At 45.5% G+C, this 25,963-nt stretch overlaps 2 protein-coding genes across 5 annotated transcripts in view; one reads left to right on the top strand and one right to left on the bottom strand.

The window, feature by feature from the left end:
* The window catches only part of LOC310697329 (perilipin-3-like), a 181,528-nt gene extending 156,995 nt beyond the window's left edge, over positions 1-24,533 (bottom strand). Inside the window, exon 1 of the mRNA XM_083483878.1 lies at positions 24,529-24,533. The gene's annotated coding sequence lies outside the window, so the exon portion shown is untranslated. The remainder of the gene's footprint in view (positions 1-24,528) is intronic.
* Positions 1-25,963, top strand: part of KDM4B (lysine demethylase 4B) — a 188,554-nt gene that overhangs the window by 80,519 nt on the left and 82,072 nt on the right. For all 4 annotated transcript variants that reach the window (XR_014520980.1, XR_014520981.1, XM_083483665.1 and 1 more), the window contains exon 8: positions 5,664-5,801. Coding sequence is in view for 2 of the 4 variants with exons in the window: in XM_083483665.1 (XP_083339791.1) it covers positions 5,664-5,801 (138 nt within the window). In the remaining 2 variants the exon portion in view is untranslated. The remainder of the gene's footprint in view (positions 1-5,663; positions 5,802-25,963) is intronic.

Genomic DNA, 25,963 nt, shown 5'->3' with positions numbered 1-25,963 from the left:
ATAATGTTTCAGGACATACACAGGTTTTCAGAGAATGCTGGCCGAGAGCTGAATCCTCCAGCATACTGTTCTGTTACGTTAAACACCCAAAAGTAGGGTTCTGAGCTAGGTTCAGTGTTCTGGTTGAGGGAAATAACTTGATGATGATGCATTTTTACTTCCAGAGACAAATCTGTAAATTTTGTTTTATTATTGTGAACCCTTTGAGATCCATGGTGGTTTGAGGTTGTAGTGGTTGAAAAAGAGCCATCAAAACTAGTACTGTGGAACTTGTGAAGCATGGTACTCTTAATTCCTTCCTCGGCTGCCCATCTGGCTGGGTTTCCCAATTGAAGAAACCCAATTGAAATTAATCTAGACAATCGGCATTACCCAAGAATGTCTGATGGCAACCATTCTCTTGAGGACATTGTTTAAAAAAACAACCCACCACCATATATTTGGGACTGGTTGATAGCTAGACTAATACTCAGGGTTGAAGGAAGTGTTCTTTGCTTGATGGCCTTGGCCAAGTCTCTCACCCTTACTGTTGGGAGGATAAAATGGGACCACTTTCGTTTCTTCTACCCTAAATCTGTGCAAAAATGAAATTAAAAGGTGTAGCACAAGATCCTGCCAGAAACATTAGCTCCACTCTGTTTCTCTTCCTTTTTCATTGTTCCTCTCAAAGGAGTGTGGGAACTGAAAAATAGGGTAGAAATTCAGTCCCCTTCCCTCATTCTCTGCAGGGGAGGAATTGTGTTGGAATCCTATAGTGACTTCACCTCTCCAGTCCACCATTTTTCTTTCCCTGTTGAACTGTTGATGTTTAAGGTAGTTTGTAGTTGTGAGAATATAGAAGACAGGTTTAAGCAAGGCATGCATTGGCCATTAAGCAACCTGCATAGCTCTTTTCCAAAGTGTAATGATGTCTTCATTGAAAATGGAGTGAGAAGAATCATTTCAGCTTTCAGCATGAAAAATAGTGCTTATAAAAGTTTTCCTGAATTGCACACCTCTCTTTATGCTTCCTAATTATTTTAAGGATGTAGGGAGTTTAGTGCAGTCTTAAACACCACCTGAGAAAGGGGTATCACACAGTCCTGAAAGGAATGGCTGTTCACAGTAGGGAAGAATATGACTTGCAGCACACCAGAGAGGGTGTTCTATCTTTGGCATTAAGACTTTGTGTTGAGCCTGCTTTTTCTGACACTTTATTTGTCAGACTGAGTAGATGTTGGTCAGGCTGCAGCATTTACACAGAACATGGGAGAGAGCCCTTGCAAAATCTCCGTGTTAGCTATGTGGGAAACTGGCATAGAATTCTGTTTCAATGTGTACACAATTCAAGAATGGAGGCCTCTTAAAGGCTGGTGAATCTGTGAATGCTGAATGCCTTTTCTTTGAAGGCAAGGGAAGGTTGGCCTTAAGATTCAGAGGGCCTGGCCCCCAGCAGGAGAGGGATGTTGCTTTCCTGACAGCTCCTTGCTCCTCCTCTGAGGCCACATTGTGGTAAGGTGACACAGGAGGGCCTCCTTTGTCCCAATCAAGTCCAGCCTAACTTAAAGCGGCAGCCCTCTCCAGAAGTGGCCTCCATTCACAGAAAGCTAGCCAAAGGTTCCTCCCATTTCTCCCTCCACAAATGCATCAAAATTCCTGGCAGGCTTCAAACAGGGCAAATACCTGGGTGTTTATAAATCTTAGTAATGGTATTTACTTCTCTAAAGAAATCAGATCGATACCTGAGCTTTTTAATAATTAAAAATGTGTATTTCTGTAATCCGCTATTGATTTCTCCATTTATTCTGTGAAGGCCTTGCAGAAGTCAGTAAATTCAGGGCTTTTCACCGTGAGTGGCAGCCGGTGCTGGCTTTTCCTCAATAGTTATTACTTTTCTACCCAAGCCCATCCGTCACCTGGAGTGCTTTTCTAATTTATTGGCGGGATAATGTTGACAGCAGTGATGTGAAGAGGATATGCACTGTGGGTCTTGGGATGAAGACACAGGGATGTAGATTTTCTGACAGGAGCATAATCTCTCTGTCTGCTTAACTTAACTGTCTGCAGCTTTGCCTTGATTTATGAACAGGTTCAAGTGGAGCTGGGCACCAGAGGCCAGGCCTGAACTTCTCTCACCTGTATCGGGAGAAGCAGTGGAATACAAAGCCTCTTACAGTACTGCTGTCAGGCTGGCTCTCCTCAGGGGAGGGGAGGGAGGTCGTGAGTGCAGACGGTTGTCCCTCTTAAACATTCTTTTGAGTAAAGTCTTCATGCTTAAGAATTAGGCTGTGACACATTAGCACCTCAGTAAGTCGCAGCAGCATTTTAACCAGTCACTTTTCATGCCTCAGGAGCATTGCTTGCTGGTGCTGCTGCTGCTGCCTCAGTCAGGGCTGGCTGAAGACATTTTGGCCCATTAGGTGGAGAAATCCTTATGACATTTCCCCTTCTTATGTTAGTTAATTCCCAACTCAGCCAGTTGGAAAGTTTCTGTACAATTATGTGGTAATAAGGATAGAGACAACCAATCCAGAGGGTGGCAGGCTAGTTGGTGATGCTCAGCAGACCTGATGTTAGTTGTTCTTCAGAGGGACCCCAGTTTGTAAAGCAAACACCCAAGTTGTGAGTACATGGAGGTGTGTAGAAGGCCTTCTTTTATGCATTAGCCAGTTTCCCCCTTCTTTGGTTGTCCAAATCAAATCAAATGATCTGAGGAATCAAACTCTCTTTCCCTCTGAAATGAGGAAAACCGGATGTTTTAAGACCCCAGCTCCCCAATTACATAATAAGTAAGGATGTGGTTTTCCCCAAACCTCTCCACTCTGGTGGCAGAGAAACGAGAAAAGTGGGTACCAGCTCATTCATATTCCCCCCCCCCACAGTGCTGTTGCAAACATGATGGATATGAAATTGGTGCTTGACATCCTGGTTCTTTAATCTCATCCTATGAAAGTTTGTCCCACTCTTGATTTCTTCCTTAGTACCTCTGATTTAGATGTCTCACATGTGTAATATAAGTGAAAGGGGAATGATTTAGGGGAAAGTGGGGAAAATCTTTGTGAAAGACGCAAAAACTTGAAAGCAGAGTTACTGTATTGTGGACTTTGGTGAGTGGTTGAAACTACAGTGCTTCTCTAGTGTTTGATTCCCCCACTGTACAAATATGCCTGTGTTTTGAGTATACAGCTGCTGAGATATGTGCAGCGTTGCTTGCGAGGACTCGGTCTACACCTGCCTAATATGCTCCACTTGAGACTGGCAAATAATGGTTTTAGAGTAGAGGTCCACTTTTTTTGCCTGGACTTGATAACTAAGCCAAAAACTGTGGTTGCCAGAAACCTGCCCTCTATTTGCTTCTTGGGCTGCTTCTCTGTGCAAGGTCAAGGACAATCTTTCACTCCCCTTCCCAGCTCCAAGATGTCCTGGCAAGGCACTGCCTGCAGAAGCCTCCTCCACTTCTCCAACTACAGAGTTGGGAAGAGTTGAGGGGGTTGATTAATTTGTTCCTCTGGAGTGCTTTTCTAATGCAGTGGCAAAACAATCTCCAGTCTTCCTCTTAACACTGGAACTGGAGAGAGGACTAAAAGTTGCCATGCTACTGCAGAGACAACCCTTTTTCTCTTCTCCCCCCCCCCCAGCAGCACCTTAGTTTGGGAAGAATACCTGGGGCCTGTCATATGAGGATGCTGCACATTTGCCATGGCAACCGAAATTGCCAGACTCAATACTGTCACTTCAATCCCCTTCTGCAGACAGTGACAGCATTTCTGTAGTTTATGGTGGTCTTGAGATTTCTTTATTATATTTCATAGAATCATAGAGCTGAAAGGGAACCAAGGGTCATCTAGTCCAACCCCTGCAATGCAGGAATCTCAGCTAAAGCCTGCATGACAGATGGTCGTCCAACCTCTACTTAAAAACCTCCAAGGAAGGAGCGTCCACCACCTCTTGTGGGAGCCTGTTCCACTGTCAAACAGCTCTTATGCCAGAATGTTTTCCCTGTTGTTTAGTCGGAATCTCCTTTCTTATAACTTGAAGCCATTGGTTTGAGTCTTTCCCTCCAGAGCAAGAGAGAACCAGCTTGTTCCCTCTTCCATGTGACAGTCCTTGAGATACAGTGGTGCCTCGCAAGACGAAATTAATCCGTTCCGCGAGTCTCTTCGTCTAGCGCTTTTTTCGTCTTGCGAAGCAACCCCATTAGCGGCTTAGCGGATTAGCGCTATTAGCGGTTTAGCAGCTATTAAAGGCTTAGCAGCTATTAAAGGCTTAGCGGATTAGCGGCTAAAAGGCTATTAGCGGCTTAGCGGCTTAGAAAAGGGGGGGAGCGGGGGGGAATCGGAACACTCGCAAGACGTTTTCGTCTTGCAAAGCAAGCCCATAGGGAAAATTGTCTTGCGAAGCAGCTCAAAAACGGAAAACCCTTTCGTCTAGCGGGTTTTCCGTCTTGCGAGGCATTCGTCTTGCGGGGCACCACTGTATTTGAAGATGGATATCTTATCTCCTCTCAGTCTCCTCTTTTCCAGGCTAAACATACCCAGCTCCTTCAACCATTCCTCATAAGGCTTCGTTTCCAGACCCTTGATCAGCTTGTTTGCCCTCCTCTGCACATGTTCCAACTTGTCAACAGCCTTCTTAAATTGTGGTGCCCAGAAATGAACACAGAACTCCAATGCAAAATAAGTGGTGCTATTACTTCCCTTAATCTGGACACTCTACCTCTGTTAATGCAGGCTAGAATAGCTTTAGCTTATTTTTGCTGCTGCCTCACAGTGTTTACTCATGTTAAGCTTATGGTCCACCAAGACTCCTAGATTCTTTTCACATGTACTCCTGGCTAGCTAGGTGTCCCCCACCTTATATGTGTGCAGCTGGTTTATAACCTGGCATTTGTCCGCATTGAAATTCATTTTGTTGGTTTGGGCCCAAGTCTCCAATCTGTTAAGGTCCTTTTGAATTCTGATTCTGTCTTCTGTGACATTGGCTACCTCTCCCAGTTTGGTGTCATCTGCAAATTCAATGAGGATCCCCTCTGTTCCTTCAGCCAAGTCATTTACAAAGACGTTGTAAACGAGCCCAGGACAGGACCCTGCGGCACCCACTTACCACTTTTCCCCAGGATGATAAGGAACCATTAATGAGTACTCTTTGGGTTTGGTCAGTCAACCTCATTCAACCCACATTTTACCAACTTCCTCACAAGAATATCATGGGGCACTTTGTCAAAAGCCTTTCTGAAATGTTTTGGTTGCATGTGACGTCTGGCTGGAGAAGTGTGCCTTTGGCCTTCCCAGAACACTAAAAGATTGTGGGGCTTGGATTTCAGGCAGCATAAAGCCAATGTGGGGGGAGTTGGTTGGGACCCTGGTGGTTTATTGCAGGTCACCTGGGTTGGTGAATGTATGCATTTCCTCCCTGCATTAGTTTGTTCCCATGAGAATTCCTTGTGGAAAACCATATTTCTAGAAGGGGTAGCTGAGATCCCACAAAGTTATACGGAGAATCCTGAAAGCAGCCCTGGGTCACCATAATCAGCCCACCATCTTGGTTTCAGTGTAGGGGCACTTCTTGTCACCTCTCTTACTACAAATACAGATTTCTTTTAAAAGGTCACATTGCCTTGGTCGAAGCTTTGCTACCTCTTTGCTTGATAATGGCATATTCTTTTCTTCCTTTCCTGTTTTCAGATCACCCAAGAAGCCGGAGAGTTCATGATTACTTTCCCTTATGGCTACCATGCAGGATTTAATCACGGGTTCAACTGTGCAGAGTCCACCAACTTCGCCACACTTCGGTGGATCGACTATGGCAAGATGGCCACCCAAGTAAGTTCCCACATCCTGGTGCTTTAGTTGGTATGGGGCAAATTACAAAGCTTGCCTTGCAAATTGGGAGCCGGTCTGCCTGGCTCAAGTTTCCTGCTGATTTTCTTCCTAAACCGTGACTGAGCCATTGAGTTCACACCAGCATCATGGTTCATGCTACCCGGCTGAAGTTTGCAAAGCCACTTCAAACTCTGGTTTTAAAATCTGTTTCAGATGGGAACCCTGCCTAGTGCTAACAGACAGAGTTAGCACATATAAGGCTTAACCACAGTCAAGGCAAACAAAGAGTGTATGTGGAACGTGTGCTGGGATTGGAAAAGAGTTCACACTCCTCAGGCTGGCTCCCAGTTAGCAAACCATGGTTTCCTGTGGTTTACCGTGATTTTTTTTTCCCGGGGGACGCAGGTGGCACTGTGGGTAAAACCTCAGTGCCTAGGGCTTGCCGATCGTATGGTCGGCGGTTTGAATCCCCGCGGCGGGGTGAGCTCCCGTCTTTCGGTCCCAGCTCCTGCCCACCTAGCAGTTCGAAAGCACCCCTAAGTGCAAGTAGATAAATAGATACCGCTTTATAGCGGGAAGGTAAACGGCGTTTCCGTGTGCTGCGCTGGTGCTGGCTCACCAGAGCAGCTTCGTCACGCTGGCCACGTGACTCGGAAGTGTCTCTGGACAGCGCTGGCCCCCGGCCTCTAGAGTGAGATGGGCGCACAACCCCAGAGTCTGACAAGACTGGCCCGTACGGGCAGGGGTACCTTTAAGGATATGCGACTCAGACAGCCCCTTCCATCTATTTCTGGCTAATAATAATAATAATAATAATAATAATAATAATAATAATAATATTTATACTCCGCACACCTGACTGGGTTTCTCAAGCCACTCTGCAGCATACAGCACATTAAAAATTGTAAAACATTAGACATTAAGCTGCTTGTTTGTATGCCTGGAGCCTCTGTCACATGCGCCCAATGGTTCTTTTTCCTTTGATGTGGCTAACATGGCACACTGGTGCAAGCCCTAGCTTTTTCCCAGTAGTGTGCTACAATGTAACAATATGTTTGTGTCCGTCAGTAATTTTCAAAGTATGTGCCATGAGAGAACTACTCGTGTGTGAGAGAGAAAACAGTTAAATGGTTAATAGGTCGTGGTTGGACCAGAGTACCTGTCCCACAGAGAAAGCTGTCTGCTGTATCTCTGCTTGATTTACTGCTCTTTGCCTCTTTCCAATTAGCCTCCACTGTGGGGCAGATAATTCTGCCTTGTCTCTGCCTCTGAGACCACCAGCTATTCCTGAAACAGAATAGCCCTTTCTGGACGAGGTTGACTACTGGTCCTTTATATGAGACACATTGACTCGTGGAGAAACGGGTTGGGCTTGCCTCGGGTAGTCAGTTTCTACTCTTGCACCTGAAAAGGTTTATTTTCAGACTATGTAAGAGTCGAGGGCTCTTCCAGTTCTGAATTGGGTATTGGGGGAGTGGGTCTCTACTTCCAGGTCTCTGGAGAATCACTGGTGCAAGAGAAGCACACATGAGGAATTGTAATCCCAAGACTCGGTTTTAAAGTAGTGCTGAGGCCTAAGTACAAAATTGTGTCTGAAGACATTCCGTTTTAAAACAAAGCATGCTAATCTAAGCAAATTTTATTATTAGAGGACTTGGAATCTGATCCTGTCTGCTGTGGCCTTGCTTGCTAGGTTTTCACCCCAACACCTCTAATTTCATTGTTTTGGACCCCAGAAAATGGTAGTTTGTCATGGAAATTCTAAGAAGAGCTTTAACTATGGCAGCTGCCAGTGGGCAACTGCTCTAATATTAAAAGCAATTTTGGGCTTAGCCATGTGTTCAAAAACAAGTGACATTTGGGAAGTGGAGACTTTAGATTGAGGCTCCGTGCTTACATTGTTGGGCATTGTAGCGTGAAATTACTGAACAAGCAGTGATGGGGAGACTTTCCAATCTACTCTAGGTAGGGGGACCTAGGGAGAGGAGGAGGAGGAGATGCCCCAGCTGTTTGCTTTTTTATCACAAGGGGCAGCAGTGCTTCTCTTTCCACACTGACAACCACCCCACAGTGCATGCTTACTTAGTTGGTGTTATCCAGAATGGTAATTTGGCTTTTCAGAATTTCTGCCTTTAGGGAAACCTTTCCATGTCAACTTCCCCACTGAGGAGTCTCTGTTCTGGAACACATTCCAAGTGTAATTGCTCATCAGACATTGCTGCTGCCCCAGGCCAATAGAGAGTGCCCTTCCAGCAAGCCCTGAACTCCCATCCAGATTGATAGCACTGGGCAAGCTGTCTTTCAGAAGATCTTGTGATCCCATTGAGGAACTTCTTCTAAGCTTCCAATATGTTAGGAACAAAGGTGAAAGACTTTAGCTGAGGGAAAGTTGTATAGAAGGAAAAGGGAATGTAAACCTATTTCATTCCGTGATACTTCAGTCACAAAGAACCCTGACTTCTTTGATGGAACCTACTGGGCTTCAGCCTTCCCCCCAGACCTGGGAGCCAGAGTCTACTCCGAGGAGGAGCCAGGATGAAAAACAATACACAGATAAATGGTGGAGTGGGGGGAGAGGAAGGGACATGGTTTAAGGCTTTGGGGCATGGAGCAGCATCTGGGTGGTAGCCAAACATCTTCCCCTGCAACAGGGTAGCAGGGTTTTTGGACAACACAGCCTCTCTCCTCTAACTTTGCTTGGATTCCTTTATCTTCGGGTGAAATAAACTGATAAGTGACTGTGAATAACACACACAAAATAAAGCAAGTAACTAACATGCAGTAAGAGTGGAAGCCAACAGATATTCCCTTTTTTGAAATCCATGAAGCTCCAAGTGAACATTGAGAATCAGAAGCTGTGGACCTTGCAGACATGGTTCTTCTGAGAGAAACTGAGTTGTGTTTTTATTTTTCAAGGATATATTATTTATTGGAATAGATTAGGATATAAATCTAATAGGCAAAAAGCCATGCTTATTTATTTGTTATTAAGAAATTTGTTTCACTGAATTCTCTGGGTAAGTCTGCATAGGATTGAGTGTCTTCTGTTTCTTCCTAACAGTGCTGTGGTTTACATACTATCTTGAAGCCCAAATAATCCTCTTTTTACATTACTGCAGCTTTTATCTTAGGGGGAAAAACCAACTATTTTCCCAGCAGATTGTCTGTGTCCACACTAGGGCATTCATGCATATGTGGATCACTCTTTCCATGTTTGGCTTTGCCTGTACATGAGCAGTTTCAATTTCATGCCTCCAAAGATAGTTGGGTATTTCTCATTCACTAGTTGGTGCTGCTTAAAAGCATGTACCGTATTCTTCGCTCTATAACACACACCCGACCATAACACGCACGTAGTTTTTAGAGGAGGAAAATCCATAGGCATGCCACCCGTAGGCATTCCCTCCATAACACGCACAGACATTTCCCCTTACTTTTTAGGAGGAAAAAAGTGAGTGTTATGGTGCAAAAAATACGGTATATTGTTGTCCCCTCAATTGGCACTTCCCCGCCCAATTTCAGAAACTTATGGGCTTGTGTACAGCTATTTGTTAACATGTTTGCTCACACCGTATTATTTTTTGAAACACAAGTTTTTCAGTATTATTTGAACAAAATAGATGTTTGAAAAAAGTTTACTGCAAGCAGTGATTTGGAATAGCTTTCATATGAAGTGGTACCCCCCCTTCTTGGTTTTCCCTTTCCCCATGCCTTTATCCACAAGGAGAATTTTTATTTTTAAATAGTAAAAGCTGTTCTGTGCAAGAACAGTGTTGTGCAAAAGAGCAGTTGTAAAAACAGCTGGTCGAGAAGGGCAGGCTGCATCCTTTCCTTCTGGTTGATGGAAACAAACTAGGGGGGGTGATGATAAAAAGCACCCCGCAAAACATTACCAAACATATAAAAACAAGAAAAACCCTACCCAAATAGTGTGCTACACTGCATCCACAATCAGGCAACATGTAAATTTATCATACAATCTTAGAGTTGGAAGGGATCCCAAGGGTCATCTAGTCCAACCCCCTACAATGCAGGAATCTCAGCTAAAGCATTCATGACAGATAGCCATCCAAACTCTGCTTAAAAACCTCCACAGACGGAGAGTTCACAACCTCCCATGGGAGACTGTTCCACTGTCAAACAGCTCTTACTGTCCGAAAGTTTTTCCTGATGTTTAGTCGGAATCTCCTTTCTTGTAACTTGAAGCCATTGGTTTGAGTCCTCCCCTCCAGAGCAGGAGAAAACAAGCTTGTTCCTTCTTCCATGTGACAGCCCTTGAGATATTTGAAGATGGGCATCCTATCTCCTCTCATTTTCCTTTTTTCCATTCTGAGCATACCCAGCTCCTTCAACCGTTCCTCATAAGGCTTGGTTTCCAGACCTCAGATCATCTTGGTTGCCCTCCTCTGCACATGTTCCAGCTTCTCACCATCCTTCTTGAACTGTGGGGCCCAGAATTGGACACAGTATTCCAGGTGTGGTCTAACCAAGGCAGAATAGAGTGGTATAGAATAGAGAATAGAGTGGCATTCTTATATTGGATCTCATTATTGATGGATTGGGAAAATCTAAATTTAGTGGGAGAAAGGTGTGGGCTGCTCCTTTGATCTGGTGGATACCACCAAAAAACAACAAGTAGCTTCAGTTCCATGTTAAACTCCAGGGTGGATGGATCAGAAACATGTACCATCATGTACAAAATTCTTCCACAACAATGTGAGAGACTGATAAAGTTCTACAGAAAATGATTACTTCAAGTTATTGCTGCTAAAGGTGGTTCTACAAGCTTTTGGCTTTATTTCTGTTAAATAAATCATGACACAGTGTAATATATCATGTTGTTTATCTGAGGTTGTAGTTACCTAATTTTAAGATGTGCTTAGGAACGGATGATTGTTATGTCTTCATACAAAACCACAGAATTCAAAGAGGGTGCGCTTTCTTTTTCCCATGACTATAGTTTGTGTCCCTGAGGTTGCACCAATTCTCACTCTTAAATGTGAGATAGGTTTGTTAAAAGAAAAACATATATACTCGTGATTGTACCAGACAGTATGTTCTGTTTGTAAAGTTATACATATATTTATGTTCTTAAAGCAGTTAAGGAAGTTTAGGATGTAAAAAGGTGACTATTTCATTTATTTCACTCTTTCCTGAATCTTTGGTGTGGTATTTGTCGGGTGGAACATGTTTTCCACTATGGCAGGTTTCCTTTTCTCCTCCAGATGTTGCTGACAACTCCCACCACCCCTGACCATTGCCCATGCTTTCAAGAAATGATGTAAGTTGTAGTTCAGCAACATCTGGAAGCCCAAAGATTCCCAACTCCTGACTTATGGCTTCAGAACATTTAGAATATTTACATTTCACCTCCTACCTGCAGTCAACACTACATTTGCCAGTGTGCTCTTTAGTTACTCACACTTGAGTGATTATACACAATCCTAAAGCAAGCAGCACTAATAACTCACTGGACCGATGTTGCTGCTAACTATGGCAGGACACGATTTGCCTGCACTTCACAAATGCACACGGGGGGGGGGGGGAGTTTAATGATCGGCTCATTAGAAGCGAGCTCCACTGTAATTGTTGGACAAGCATTGGTATTAACAGGAAATGTGCTCTTCAGTGGCAGGTTTAAAGGTGCAAAGTTGGCTGTTGGGAAGAAAAGCAGATTATACCTGAGAGAATCCACAAGCAGGCCTTCTAAACTCTCTGATTTAACTGAAAATTGGCCTGCTGAGTCTTAATGTGTGTATATATCTGCACTGCAGTCATAATTGTTTTTACTGCCATGGCTTTACGTATGTGGACCACTCATAGTTTCCTTCTCTCAGGGGAGAAGAACCACCTACTTAACTCAGGTAGGGCAGAATTGTGAAGATTAATGAACTAAGGATTGTAAGCAAAACTATTGATGGTGCATCTAGCACTAGCATAAATAAGCTTTAGAAATGGCTTTCTAACATTTTTCGCAAACCTAGCGTGCCTTCAAGGCTAATATTTGGAGCTGCAATCTGGTTAAATAAATTTAAAGCTAATTATTGATTCAGTTTGCATATGAGTAGAGGCAATATTTCTGAAGAAGTAATTTCCCTTTGGTTTTAGATGATATGCACATGTATCGTAGCTGGCATCATTTTAGAAGAGGCATTTCTTCTGATTGAGAAATAGGAGAATGCCACTTTTAAGACAGTGCTTGCCACTTTCCTGTTTTATAAGCGCAAGCTTGCTTGCTTGCTTATTTGTTTGTTCAAAAAAATAGCTATATCATTGTTCCCACGGGGCAATCTCTGTGTCATTTTTTAAGCGCTTGGCAGCTGGGATGCTGAGTGCAGCCAAACTACGACTTGGAGCTTTGGTTTCAGTTAGAAAAGAGGGTGGTAGTGGGGAGATCCATTGGGTCTCCTTTCTGAAAAGTAAGCCCCCTCTGGAAAATCACCCAGATTTTTCCACATTGGCAGGCTAAGCCTCCAGCAAGGGTAGAGGTGTGGGGAAGAGAGAGTTGTGCGAGAGAGATGGCTATTTGGCCTCGCCCCACGTTAAACATTGCAGCCCTACTTACTGATATTATCACGATTTTCCTCCTTACCCTTGGGAGTGGCAGGCGAATACACCATGCTTTTAGCCCCGTGCATTTTTAGGTGTCTGTATCTCTTAGGGGCTACAAACCTTTTTCAGCCCATGGGCTCATTCAAAATGTTGAGAGCGCTCTGGGTATCAGTCCCCTTTGGTTACTCCTCTTCTCCTACTTCCCAGTCACTCTCTCTGCCTTGTGTGTGTGTGTTTATATTTCCAACCTTCTTGCCACCAATTGATGCCATGCTTCGATGAGAAGTCACTGCAGTAGGCAGTAAAAGATGTTTTAGTCCCACAGGGTAGAATTCAAAGAGAGAAACCAATAGCTTTCATTGGCCAACTTGTTCTCATAGAGTAGCATACGAGTTTTCAAACTGAAGCACGTGAAAGTCAGTGGTTTCTTGCCAGGTGCAAAATAAGGATCAGGCAGACTCAGCAATGGAGAATAAGAAGGTGAAGTTTATTGCCGGGCAATAAGGACCCAGTTTGGAATCGCTTCCAAAAGGAACTGGGACCCCGATTGACAGAAATCCAGAGGTCTTTATACCTGAGCAAATCACAGCAAATCACAGATCATGAGACAACCATGAGGGACTCACAATATTGTCAGCGAGAATCAGCCAGTCAGCAAGCTGTTGTCACGCTACCAGCTCCTGGTCAAGCACTGGTCAAGCACAGGGTTCCAGTTCTGCTTTCCAATGCTCCCAGTGACGCTCAGTCTAACCTTTCCCCCAGTTATGACAGGACAGGGAGTTTTGGAGTTTTTGTGGTTTTGCTCTTCCTGTTCTGTAGATTAATTTAGCCTGTATCTGAGGGGATTTTGTACCAGAATCTCTGATTCACGTCTTCCCCTTGTCCAGGGTTCACGGATGTTTGTAGGGGAAAGGTCGGCTCCTAACTTTGCTGTTCCAAGCAGTTTGCAGTTAGCTAAGGCACAGCTTCCCTTTGATTCAAAATGGATTATAAAGTACTGTAATCCTTGATTTGTGTAAGCATATATGAATATATATTGAATATATTGATTACTGATAACTGATTATATGGATAGCATAGGGGTAGCCCTTCTTCCTTGCCTCAAAACTGCACAAAGCTATTCAGTGTGCAGAATCAAAAGGCCACTCACTTTTTATCAATTTACATATTCAATAGCTAGCATGCTTCTTTGCATTCACCCTGTAGATAACGGACATGAAAACATTTGTGTTGTTTGCAGATTACAAGAAGTGCTTCACAAAACATTCAGCAGCAGGTTCAGATTGCATTGAGAGTGTTCAGTTCAAGAACGTGGATTGTGACCAATAGGCCAAAGTCTCTTGCTCAGACCTCGTCTTATCTTACTTCTAGGATGAAACCAGCCCTTGAGCCTTCAGATGCTCCCTCAGCCAGTCCCTTGTAAAGTGGCTTGTAACAGGGCTTTCTCCTTTTTTGTCTTGAGGGGTTTTTCTTGGTTCTTCAGTGTTGGTTTCTGTTGAGTGTGATTGCCTGTCTCTCTGCCTTCCTGGCTGTCTCTGATTCCTGACTCTTAGAATTGAATTCTCACTCCCCCATCCTTTCAGCATACAGCAGTGGGAACCCTGACAGAATCCCTGCTCACACAGCAAGGATGGCTTTGTAAGTAACAGGTAGCGTCTTGCTGCTTCCTCTGTGCTTAATTTTATTTTTGCATTACTTCAAATCCAAGTGTTACTTGACTACTTGTGGATTGCTCATTACAGAGTCTGTCATGCAGCGATAATGCCACAACACTGATAGTGTTGAGACGCTGCTTCTCTTCTCTTCCACCCCCCCATCTCCCCAGTCCATTTTCTTCCATTTGAATAATCTTTTCTAGGTTGGTTTTTTTTTAAATTTTGAAATCATTTTGTCTCCCCTCTATTAGCTGTGTGCATGTGTCTTACGACTTGACAGCCTCTCTGTGTGCTTTTCCATATTTCTTGTGCCACAGTTGGTCAGGCTAGTTCTAGAACCTAGCTATGCACTGTTGAACTGTAACTAAGATGAGGTGTTCAATCTATCTATCTCCCAGACAGTAGTCAAGATCCCAGTGTGTTTTGGAATGTATTTCAGGGCAATATTCGAGGTCAAATGTAACTGCATAAAGATGTACCTGACTTTTAGATTCTCTCAACTGGGAGCATAGTGGAAGTTGTAAGTTGAAGGCAGCTGTGCTTATTTAAACGTTGCTGTTTTTAATGTAGATGCATTTGACATTGGATATTCCCCTGAAGGGAAGGACTGTACAGATTAAAATGCACTTAACCTTGGAGTTTTGTACACCTTAAAAAGAAGTCCTTGCCTCAGATTTTAACGATACCACTCCCCTTTTGTGACTTCCCCAAATCTTGATAAAATGCCAACATAGGAAACTGATAGCCCTCAGGGTCAGGAGGCAAGAAGCTGGTGACACTTGCTTATACCTTTTCAGAAGGATAGAAGGAGGAGTTTAAGGGACTCCTTTTTTGATCTGTCATTCTTGAACAGTGCCCTACATTGACAACCCCCCACAACTCTTTGGGGGCTAAAAGGACCATGATGGGGTGGTTTATGTTTCCTCTCCTATTTTTAGGGTTACTTCTACTGGGTCATGAATAGACAAATCTGGGAGTGGTCCACTTCACAGCAGGGAGCTCGCCGGGCTCGGTTGCCTGAGGGTCGAGGCGACGGCGGCAGTCTCGGGGACAGACAACTCCAAGAGTGGCGTCAGGGTTAGGCTTCTCTCCTGTGCACCACCAATTTCTGCCTTGGTACTTTCTTTCTTTCATGGCTGGCACTTTTCTCTGCCAGCTGAAGACAGGCTGCCCACCCCCCGACTAGGTCTCCCAACTCTGGGGGCTCTGTTCACTGGCAGATGGTCAGTAGGCCCTCCTTATGGCCAGAGTCACCCAGGGAGGCGTGATCGCCAGTTGTTCTCCTGGCTCCTCTCCGAACCCTTTCTCAGCAGCAGCGGTGGAGGTGGCAGCGATGCAGGGGCCACTCAGTCAGTCCGGTCAGTGGTGCTGTTTCTCAGCAGCTCAGCGTCCCATGGCGGCCGCCATCTTACTGCTCTGGAAGTCCAATTCTAATCCATGTTAATGATACTGTTTGACACCAGGGGGCATGAATTACGTGTATGAATCCCCTGCTAAGAAACTCTCAAATATTTGTGCAGCCCTGTCCTTTGTGCCAGCATATGTCTATGTTGCTGCTGCTGTCATAGTCCCAAGAGCCTCGGGTTTGCAGTCTGGTTCCTTTCTGGCGCACTATGGGGAAGTCATTAAATAGTTAAAATGCAGTGGGAGATACAATAAGCTTAAAAGCAAGAGGTACACTGACTTCGGTTCACAGGACACAAGGAGGAAATGCTGATGCCTTTAAATATACAGTGGCTGTAGCTTTAAATGAGACAAGGCTATGGTGGAATTTGTTAATAGTGTTAAATTAAAGCACACCTTCCAAGAGCTGTGCCATAACTCCAACCAGGAAGTATTGTGTTTCCCACCTCCTGCAGCAGCACTTAATGTAAACCTGTTTCCAAGCTGCCTGCTCTGTCTAGTGCAGGGGGGTATAGTTACTGTGGCTCAGCCTCCAAACATAGTTTCCTTTGGACAAGCTGCTTCAATACACCCTGCCTTGTACAGCAGGCATCCTTCCCAATGACACAGGACTTGTTCTGGTCCATTTATTAATTGCTTATTGTTCTGATGTGGATTGCAGTGACACCCTGGGCATCTTTAAAGGCAAAGAAGTACTCAGTAGTGTAATGTTGACTTGAAACCAGTTACGTTGGCAACTCATCAGTTCTTTCTCTTCTTTTGTTGTGCAAACAATTCGACACACAGCTGTGAGGCATTTGCGAGCTTTTTTGCGGAGAAGGTCCTGTCGCTCCGCCATGACCTCCCTGCCAATTTGGATACAATAAAGGATCTGGAGGCCCCTCGACTGTCCTCGGGTCCAGTATTGGACCACTTTGACCGGATATCCCCAGCCGATGTGGACAGACTCCTCCGAACTGGAAAGCCCACCACTTGTCCTCTCGACCCGTGCCCGTCTTGGCTGATTAGAGCGTGTCCAGACGAGGTGCGGGCCCCCCTGGGGGATATCATCAATTTGTCCCTTGGCACCGGGCCATTCCCAGGGGAACTGAAGGAGGCAGTGGTGCGTCCACTCTTAAAGAAAACATCATTAGATCCCTTAGATCTATCCAATCACCGCCCAGTTTCGAATCTTCCATTCCTGGGTAAGGTGATTGAGAGAGCGGTTGCTGAACAGCTTGGTAGGTTTCTGGATGAAACATCGGCTCTGGATCCATTCCAGTCCGGCTTCCGCGCTGGTCATGGGACCGAGACGGCTCTGGTCGCCCTAACAGATGATCTTCGTAGACAGCTGGATCGAGGCGGGTCGGGGCTGCTGATTCTTCTAGATCTGTCAGCAGCTTTCGACATGGTTGATCACGAACTTCTGGACCACCGCCTCGCCGACGTGGGGATCCAGGGCACAGTCCTTCAATGGCTGCGCTCGTTTCTCTCTGGTCGGGGACAGAGGGTGGCGCTTGGGGGGGAACTGTCATCCCGCCACTCCTTGGTGTGTGGAGTGCCTCAGGGTGCGATTCTCTCCCCGATGCTTTTTAACATCTTTATGCGCCCCCTCGCCCAGCTTGTCCGGAGTTTTGGGCTGGGCTGCCATCAGTATGCTGATGACACCCAACTCTATCTGTTGATGGATGGCCATCCTGACTCGGCCCCAGACACACTGATCAGATGCTTGGAAGCTGTGGCTGGATGGTTACGTGGGAGCCGGTTGAAGTTAAATCCTTCGAAGACAGAGGTCCTCTGGCTGGGACGGGACGATATGGGATTGAGGGGGCAACTCCCATCTCTTGCGGGGGTGCAATTAGTGCCAGCACCGTCCGTTAAGAGTTTGGGTGTAATCTTCGATACCTCCCTCTCCATGGAGGCGCAGATTGCAGCTATAACAAAGGCGGCATTTTTTCATCTCCGCCAAGCTAAGCAGTTGGCTCCTTACCTCTCTCGCCCTGACCTAGCCACTGTGATCCACACGACGGTCACCTCCAGACTGGATTATTGTAACTCGCTCTACGTGGGGCTGCCCCTGAGACTGACCCAGAAACTCCAGCGGGTGCAGAATGCCGCAGCGAGACTCCTTACGGGGTCTTCGCTGCGGGATCACATTCATCCGGTGCTATACCAGCTGCACTGGCTCCCGGTGGAGTACAGGATCAGGTTTAAGGTGTTGGTTTTAACCTTTAAAGCCCTATGCGGCCTAGGACCCTTGTACCTACGGGCCCGCTTCTCCTGGTATGTCCCACAGAGGAACTTACGGTCTTCAAACAAAAACATCTTGGAGGTCCCAGGCCACAGAGGGGTCAGGCTGGCCTCAACTAGAGCCAGGGCTTTTTCGGCTGCGGCTCCAACCTGGTGGAACGCTCTGTCACAAGAGACCAGGGCCCTCCAGGACTTGACATCTTTCCGCAGGGCCTGCAAGACAGAGCTGTTCCACCAGGCCTTTGGTTAGGGCACAGCCTGACTCCCTCCTTTGGCAATCTTTACAATACTTTAGTTTATGGTTGCCATCAATTTTGATTTTAATTAATTCTTATGATGTTTTATAATGTTGCACTATTTTAGTGTTGTTAGCCGCCCTGAGCCCGGCTTCGGCTGGGGAGGGCGGGATATAAATAAAATTTATTATTATTATTATTATTATTTGGGAGGGTGATAGTCATGGATCAGAGAGACTGTGGTTAAAATCCCCCATTCTACTGACTCAGACTGCCCAGCTCAGTATTTTCTACTGGCAGTGGCTCTCCGGGATTTTGGTGAATCTAGGACCATCTTCTACATGCTAAGTGTGTGCTTAGTGGCCGAGCTACAGCCCTTCTTCAGGTGTGCTGTATGTCCATGGTAGGGTATGATGGGATCCTGCTGCCTCATTTTCATAGTCAGCATTTATAAGGTTGCCCAACCCAGAGCCGCCCTCCCCAGTCTCTCTTTAAAGGTGTTTGCTGAAGCAGCAATTTTCTTATGGAAACACTTATGCATTATATCCCCACCCCCACCCCCTTCCTTGCTGTGCATGTCAGGCTTTCTATTTCTTTGACAAACCTTGACTGGAAATTGGTGGATGAGAGCAATTTCTTAGGCTCCCTATTACATTAATAGTAGCAGGCTGTGGGAGATGATAACATCTGTGCTACCTCAGTCTTATATTTTCGCGGCTTCATTTTTATCTCCCATTTGCTCCTAAGAAGCCTTAAAATTATCTATTTCAATACAAAATGGGGTCAATTTCCTCCTCTTGTTGCCTGTCTCCCATTTCGATCAGCTGCGCACAAGTAGCATTCATCTCTTCCCAACCCCCACCTCACATCTTTGACAAGCTTTCCATCACAGATCTCTGTTTGAGCTTTTTCCATTCTCCAACACAGGGGCTTGTCTTGTTTCTAACACATTCCAGTCTGTGGGTTGCTCAAGTGATAGATTCATTTAGGGCAGGGGTAGCGGATGTGGTGCCCTCAATATGTTGTTGGAGTCCAACTTTAATCATCCCTAGCCTTTGGCCATGCTAGCTGAGGATAGTGGGAGTTGCAGTCCAACAACGTCTAGAGAGTATCACTTTGGCTACCCCTCCTTTAGAGCCATGTGATTGCAATCAGGTATTTTGGCCTCAAACTCACTTTAATACATTGGGCCCCCTTTAGCAATCTCACTGGAGCAGGTTCACACTTGGACCCCAGTGTTGCCAGGTAGGGGCCAGGAACTGGAAGCCCAGGGCCAAAATCTACTCCATCAAAAGATGCAGTCCCATATTGGCAGGCAGGAGTTCTCCCCAAAATATCAGCAGAGGGCAACCAAAATTACTGGTGGGCTAGTATTATTGGAGGGCTAGCTAGGGGTTGAAGTGCTAGCTGTCACTCACTTTGCAACATGGAGGCTAGTTGATGATGAAGTTGTGAAGTACGAGTATGAACCTTGGGTTCAAGGAATCTTCTTTTTTGAGCCGGTGTCAAGACAGGAGACTGGTTGCCACACAGTGGGGAGGTGAAACAGGACATTCCCTAGGCTGAAAGATGGCAGAGCAGCTTGGTCTATTTCTAGAGATGAGCTGCCTAGACTGAGCAGTTAGGTCAGAGTCGGGTGCTTTAAAGAACCAGGTCAAATCCAATTGAGGTTTGATTATCTCACACACACCCTCACCCCTCAGGACAGTAGATCAGGGAATTTGACAGTCTGCTTATTAATTTTAGTTATGGCAGGTTAGAAAATCCCCCTTCCTGCTAGCATAAGTAGAGGCATCCCACAAAGGCCCTCTGGCCCCTTCATAGAAGCTCTCGCCACCAACACCCCATAATATTTGCCTTAGCCACTCACTCTGACAAGGTCAAAGGAATCTTCAAACCCATTTTTCACAACTGCAGCTAATAAGTTGTAGTACCTTCATCTGACCAGCTGTGTTTGTGGTGCTCAAGGACAGCAGATAGTCGTCTCTTTGGGCAGGCTGGTACAATGCTGCAGAGTAAGGAGCTTGGGCTTGACTTCCAATTCTTCACTTAGAGACTGTCCAATGTCTTACAAAAGCATATGTGCAGTGCAATGTGCAAGTAAGGCATTTGAATACTCCTGTTGGCATTATCTGTTTGCAATCGACACTTCTGTGGGGTTATTTATGCGGTTGCCCCCACCCACAGACATATAGGGCTCTTTGATATTATTCTGTATTCTACCCCAGTTCCTTGCCGAAAATCAAGATTCTGCAAAATACCTATAACTGCAGTCAGAATAAATGAAGCAATTTAGCACTTATTCCAAAGTGTGGAATTAGGTGGCTGAGCCTGTGGAAGAGAGCACAGAGCCCTGGATATTGTAAATTCAGCGTTCAAGGCAGTTTTAACAAGGGGAAAGGACTATGCTAATACTCAGCAGTCCCCCCCCCCCCCCGGGCGCCTTTTCTTTCTTTTTAAACATTAATTGTTTCACATAATACATTTCGCAGATTGGTTCTGCGGCTTCCAAAGATGGCTTGCTTCTCCCTGTTTGGTTAATCAGTTTGCTTGCTTTGAGTGATTACCCAGGCAGGTTCCTGAGAGTGGGGAGATGAGGCTGCTCTTCGGGAATGTAAAGTACCTGCTCCTGACCCAGTTGAATCTGTAGGTATCCAGGTTGCCATGATCTCTCTCTTCTCTGCCTCGCTAGCAATCTGATTTATAGGGCTGAAGGTGGCGTGTGTTCTGTGGCTGTGGTAAAGAGTTAACTGAAGAACGACTTGCCTGCGGCTTATTCTCTCCATGACTTATTCTCTGCCCACCAGTGGGAAATTGCTCATCTTTTGGGAGGTGCCAGCTCAAAGTCTGTCTAGCTTCAAGAAAGGTGGGGGTGACAGCTATAGGACCACCCCATGATTTTTCTTTCCTTATCATAAAGAGATGACCCTGAAAGCCATGTGCATGGAATGCCTGCTAATTATGGTCAGTCCATAACTATAGCTAAATGAAGACTAGTCCTTGCAGTGATGGGACCAGTCCTTCCAGTCTCTGCCCCACGCCTTAAATCTCTCATTCATAGTTTTAGGCTACATTCACACAAACAAAAAGTACCATCATCTTTATGCAGACAGTTGTGGTCAGTACAGATAACATACTTCCTGCCCTCTCCTTGAGGATCCCTTTCCGCTAACAGATCCCAATATCCCATGATGGAAAACATGCATCCCTCCATATTACATTTTCCACCCACTCACTCCTTATGCCCAAAGGGCTCTAGCCTCTCCTTTAGTTTGAATAGTAATGAAGACTCTGGGCAGAGCCCTCTTATTACATAACTCCGGCTGCTTTTCCCCTTTTGCCTCTTTCCTGGCTGGTCTGTGGAGGAGAGGAGCTGGTGTGCAGGAGAGAACTCTGGACAGACCCTCTAGGAGGCTGAACTAGAGAACCTTTTGTCCATCCTGGCTGGGGCCAGTGTCAATGGTGGTCTGGCCAAATAGAGAATATGGCTGCAGTTGTTCATGCTGGTGGGTAAAAAGCCTGTCTCCTCCCCCCCCCGCCCCCCACTCTGAGACCCCAGTTGTCTTTTCTGTCCTTCCAGTCATCTCTGCTCTTGTGACTTTTCCTCGCTGGTGACTAGGAACGCTGCAGGAGTCCTCGGAAATGATTTCCAGTGCAATTTTAACACATCTTTATTGTTTTGCAGCAAACTCGCTTTGGGGAGAAACAAGTTGTCTGTCTCTCTTTTTCTTCTTGTGGCCTGGGGAATCATTCCTGGACTTGCTCAGTAGAAATGTTTTGCGGGTTTCTGAGGGTAGATGTGCACAGGGGTGTGTGTGTGTGTGTGTCGCTTCAGAGAGTCGGGAGGGTAAATTGAAGAACCCTCTCTGTGCGCTTCCTTGCAAGTGATAAATGTGTGCATTAAACTGATGTCACTACAGCCGAGAAGCATGTTCTCCATTTGCAATCCTGCTCCTGCCTCTGTTTAAATCATTTGGCTGTTTAGCCTGACCTCTTGTTTCCAAGCTCCTTTCCCCCTTCCCTCAAGGCTCTCAATCCACAAAACAATTCTTGCTGCTTCTCTTCCCTCTCCCCCTTTGTTAGCAATCTAGCTGGCGGTTATCGTCAGCTGTCTTGTCCGCTGAAATTGGTGTGATCGGGCCAGTGATACTTGTAAGATGAGAGGGGGGAGAGGAAGTAACAATAATTGCTCTGAGCAAGCACTTCCATTGTGCACACAGAGCTGAGCTGTAATCAGGGCCTGCCGTGTACATTTCTAGGCTGGATAATGCACTTGTGTGCCTGTAGATGCTGTCTGTGTGCTGCTCCATGTGTGCCCCCAAGACCCTACAGGGTTCTGGTTGACAGCAGTAATTTTGCACCAGACTAGTACTAGCTCAAGAAGGTTTATGAACAGGTCACAGTCTGTAAAGTAATGTTCTTCATATAAGCTGTGCTGTGGCTGCTCCTCCTGTTGAAGCCCTGGTCTTGTTACAGCACATATGGTGATATGAGGAGCCCTGCCGATGTGCTTGCTGCTGCTTGGCTTTCGATGGAAATTTAGGCTGTACAACCGGATGATGGATAGAGAGTAGGTGGTCCAAGTTCCACAGTGAATACAGTCAAACACCAAACTTTCATCATCGCTGACTATTTGCCAAAAGGCCACAGTTTGGAACGAATCTAGTCTATATATTAATCCCCCCTTTGATTGTATCACTTGGGGCGAGGAAGGGAGAGCTGTGCATTCGACTCTTCCACTGTTGGGCAGCAGACAGGTTTTTTGCAGATGGAAAAATAAGCATGTCAGAAAGCTTCACTGAAATCAGCCTGGCTAGCTCAGTTGGTTAGAGCATGGTGCTGATAATGCCAAGGTTGCAGGTTTGGTCCCCTTACAACTACATATTACTGCATTGCAGGGGTTGGACGAGATGATCCTCAGGGTCCCTTCCAACTCTATGATTCCACATCTCCTCCCTGATAGACTAGTAGTATAACTAATGCTAAACAGCTGTATAAATCTAACCCATAAAGCTGAGGCATTGGCCCATGGCTGCTCCGGTCACCAGTGACAGTTGCATGAAAGCAGAAAGGATTCAGAAATCCTGATTATGTGTTGTCAACCTCTGTATAATTACAAAATTTTAAATTGAAGACTATTAATCGTATCTGCTTCCAGCACGTTGCTCTTTGTCTTTGCCATCATTTTGTCTTGAGTACCACTGGATGGAGGAGAGTGGGGGAATTGCAGTGCAGTATTTCAGATAATGGAAGATTGGGGGTAGGGGGAGGTGATACCGTGGTGTGAAATGGCCTTGCATTTCCCAAGTAGGATATGTGGGAATTGGGCTTGAGTGGATATTGAAAGACAATGAATTTCAATTGAGAAAAGACCAAGTAGTGAAGCTGGTGATCTTTGCAGCTGCACCCGGGTAGTCCTGCCCAACCTCTGCCCCTATAATGCCAACAGCGCCATTGGAATTTTCAGAGTTTGTGCTTCAGATCATGATGCCGGGGTGGTTGAGACACATTGGATTGTATGCAATATTACCCCTGCTCAGCATTTCAATGGGTTTCCATCGAGTAGAATTTGTACCTTTCCCATGAGTCATAATCATTGAAAAGTAGCTGTGTCTTCCAGCAGGCAGGTGAATTCCATGCACCGGTAGCAGGAAATGAAGCTTCTGCCTGCAAATCAGTGACTGAAGATGCACCCAGCAGGCATCATTCACTATAGATTTATAAAGTACTGTACGAACTAGACAGTTGTTTAATTTAATGCATGCACTGAAGCAGGGCTGTCAGGGAACAGAGGGGGTTTGATATTTTAGGGTTCCCAAACTCATGACTCCTTAGAAGGATTGTGTCAGGAAATTTTGCCTTTAGTCCCAGGTGGCCTTGGCTTGGAAATGAAAGCTAGAATTCTTTGAAAACAGATTTGCAGTATGCTGTGGCCCTGCTCTGTGGTCATCCACAAAGTGTCAGGAAAAAGCAGCAATGCAAGAGCGAGCTGCAAGTGTCTGGAATGCAAAACAGGATGTTGATGTTTGGGACTGTACTATTGGAACAAAGGGGCAGTCTATTCACTGTACTGAGCACCGGATGTTAGCTCAGTGTCATCTGACCTGTACAGGGGTTGAGTTTTCTCTCTGTACTGCTGGAGACTGGAGAGTGCAGACGTGTTTCTCTGTACTGCTGCAATGACAGAAATAAAGACATGTAAATAGATTTCTGTCTGTCTCTTTCCCCCTCCCTGAGGGAAGCAGGGAGGAGGGAGGAGAGGTGTGTCCCTCTCACGCTGAGTGGGATCGCTGATAGTGACCTTGCCTGTATCCTGCCGGGAGACGCAGACGGGGAGGTCAACAAGGATCTCAAGCCGAATGCCTGGAGTGTGGCCAGTTACCTCTGACTGCGGCCTGAGAATCCGACACAAAGAAGTTGTTTCTAGAGGACGAACAGCAACCCTGAATGCTCTGTTTGTAGACTTCCCAGAAGTGTCTGCTTGGTCCCCTGAAAATGAGATGCTGGACTAGGTAAAGTATTAGTGGAATCCAGCACATGTGATTTATTTATTTTTAAGCAGCCCTGAAACAGTATTCTCCCACTTTGCCTCCAGAGTGCTCAAGACAGCTAAGAACAAGGATAAAACCATAAAGTAACAATTTAAAGCAATCCTTATGATTTAACAACAGAACAGCAGCAGAGAATTCCAGAATACAGCAGCCGTTAAAAAACTAAAACAAATCCAGAAACAGTTCATACAAGGCAGTATGGTTCATAGTCCAAGTGCCTTTCTAAAAAGAAAACACTTTACCAATATGCAGATGGTCTTTACTGAGGAGACTGAGCTACAACTCCCTGTCTTGACCTGCAAGGAGATGCAGCTGCCTGTACAGTGGGTTGCTTATCATAATTTTTGGCTGTGTCTATGCAGGATAACTTTGAACTGCATCCCATTTAATTCAGTAGGGCTTACTGAATAAACGGTTATGAATTTGAAAATAGTGTAAAGGCAGAGGCACAAAACTCTCTTTAAGAACACTGGTGGTCCTTGGCAAAGTAACCAGTCACCAACCAAACAATAAACTCTGGTTTCTTTTCATAAATTAATAACAACTACCACACGGGTGGCGCTGTGGGTTAAACCACAGAGCCTAGGACTTGCCGATCAGAAGGTCGGCGGTTCGAATCCCCGCAACGGGGTGAGCTCCCGTTGCTCGGTCCCTGCTCCTGCCAACCTAGCAGTTCAAAAGCACTTCACAGTGCAAGTAGATCAATAGGTACCGCTCCGGCGGGAAGGTAAACGGCATTTCCGTGCACTGCTCTGGTTCACCAGAAGCGGCTTAGTCATGCTGGCCACATGACCCAGAAGCTGTACGCCGGCTCCCTCGGCCAATAAAGCAAGATGAGCGCCGCAACCCCAGAGTTGTCCACGACTGGACCTAATGGTCAGGGGTCCCTTTACCTTTACCTTTAATCTATCTGTCTATCTGACTTGCTGTAGGAAGGTCTACTGCTTTCTATTGCAAGACAGACAAAAAGGATACACTGGGATTAGGAGAACAACAGGATGGAAAAGGCCTAAGAACCATGTGGTTTTTGCCAGGCTTTTCCTGGGAGGAGTATGTTTCCTTTTAGCAAACAAAAATGTTTACCCAAGAAAAATGGCTGCTTCAGTCTGAAAACAGACAAATGTTAAATACCATAATCCTGCAGTTTAATATTTCCGTAATCCAATTCCTTAATCCAATTTGTTTACTTATTTAAGACTCATCTTGATTAACAAAAAATCAATAAACCCCTTGTATTCAAGGGTACTTTGCCAGCATCTTGTCTTATGCTCCTCATCATGGCTTCCTCAAACCAAACTATGGCTCATTCCTTCGGTGAGCATTCCACAGTAAACCAGAACCTAGAAAACAACTCCCAGAAGGAGCTAGCCAGTACTCTTGGGTTCCTTACGTTCACAGCAGGGCTTGAACCAAGTGATCTCCAGAAAAAGAATTTCCACTTGCCTTTTACAACATGAGGCAACATTTACTTCTGTCCTGCTCTGTCATTTACTCTGATTTAGTAGAATTCTGCTGTGAATGCCAACTCCCATGGG

Source organism: Podarcis liolepis (genome assembly GCF_965112155.1).
Source record: "Podarcis liolepis genome assembly, chromosome: 18".
Lineage (NCBI taxonomy): Eukaryota > Metazoa > Chordata > Lepidosauria > Squamata > Lacertidae > Podarcis > Podarcis liolepis.
Note: the sequence above shows the minus strand (reverse complement) of the source record. Positions and strands in the feature narration are given on the sequence as shown.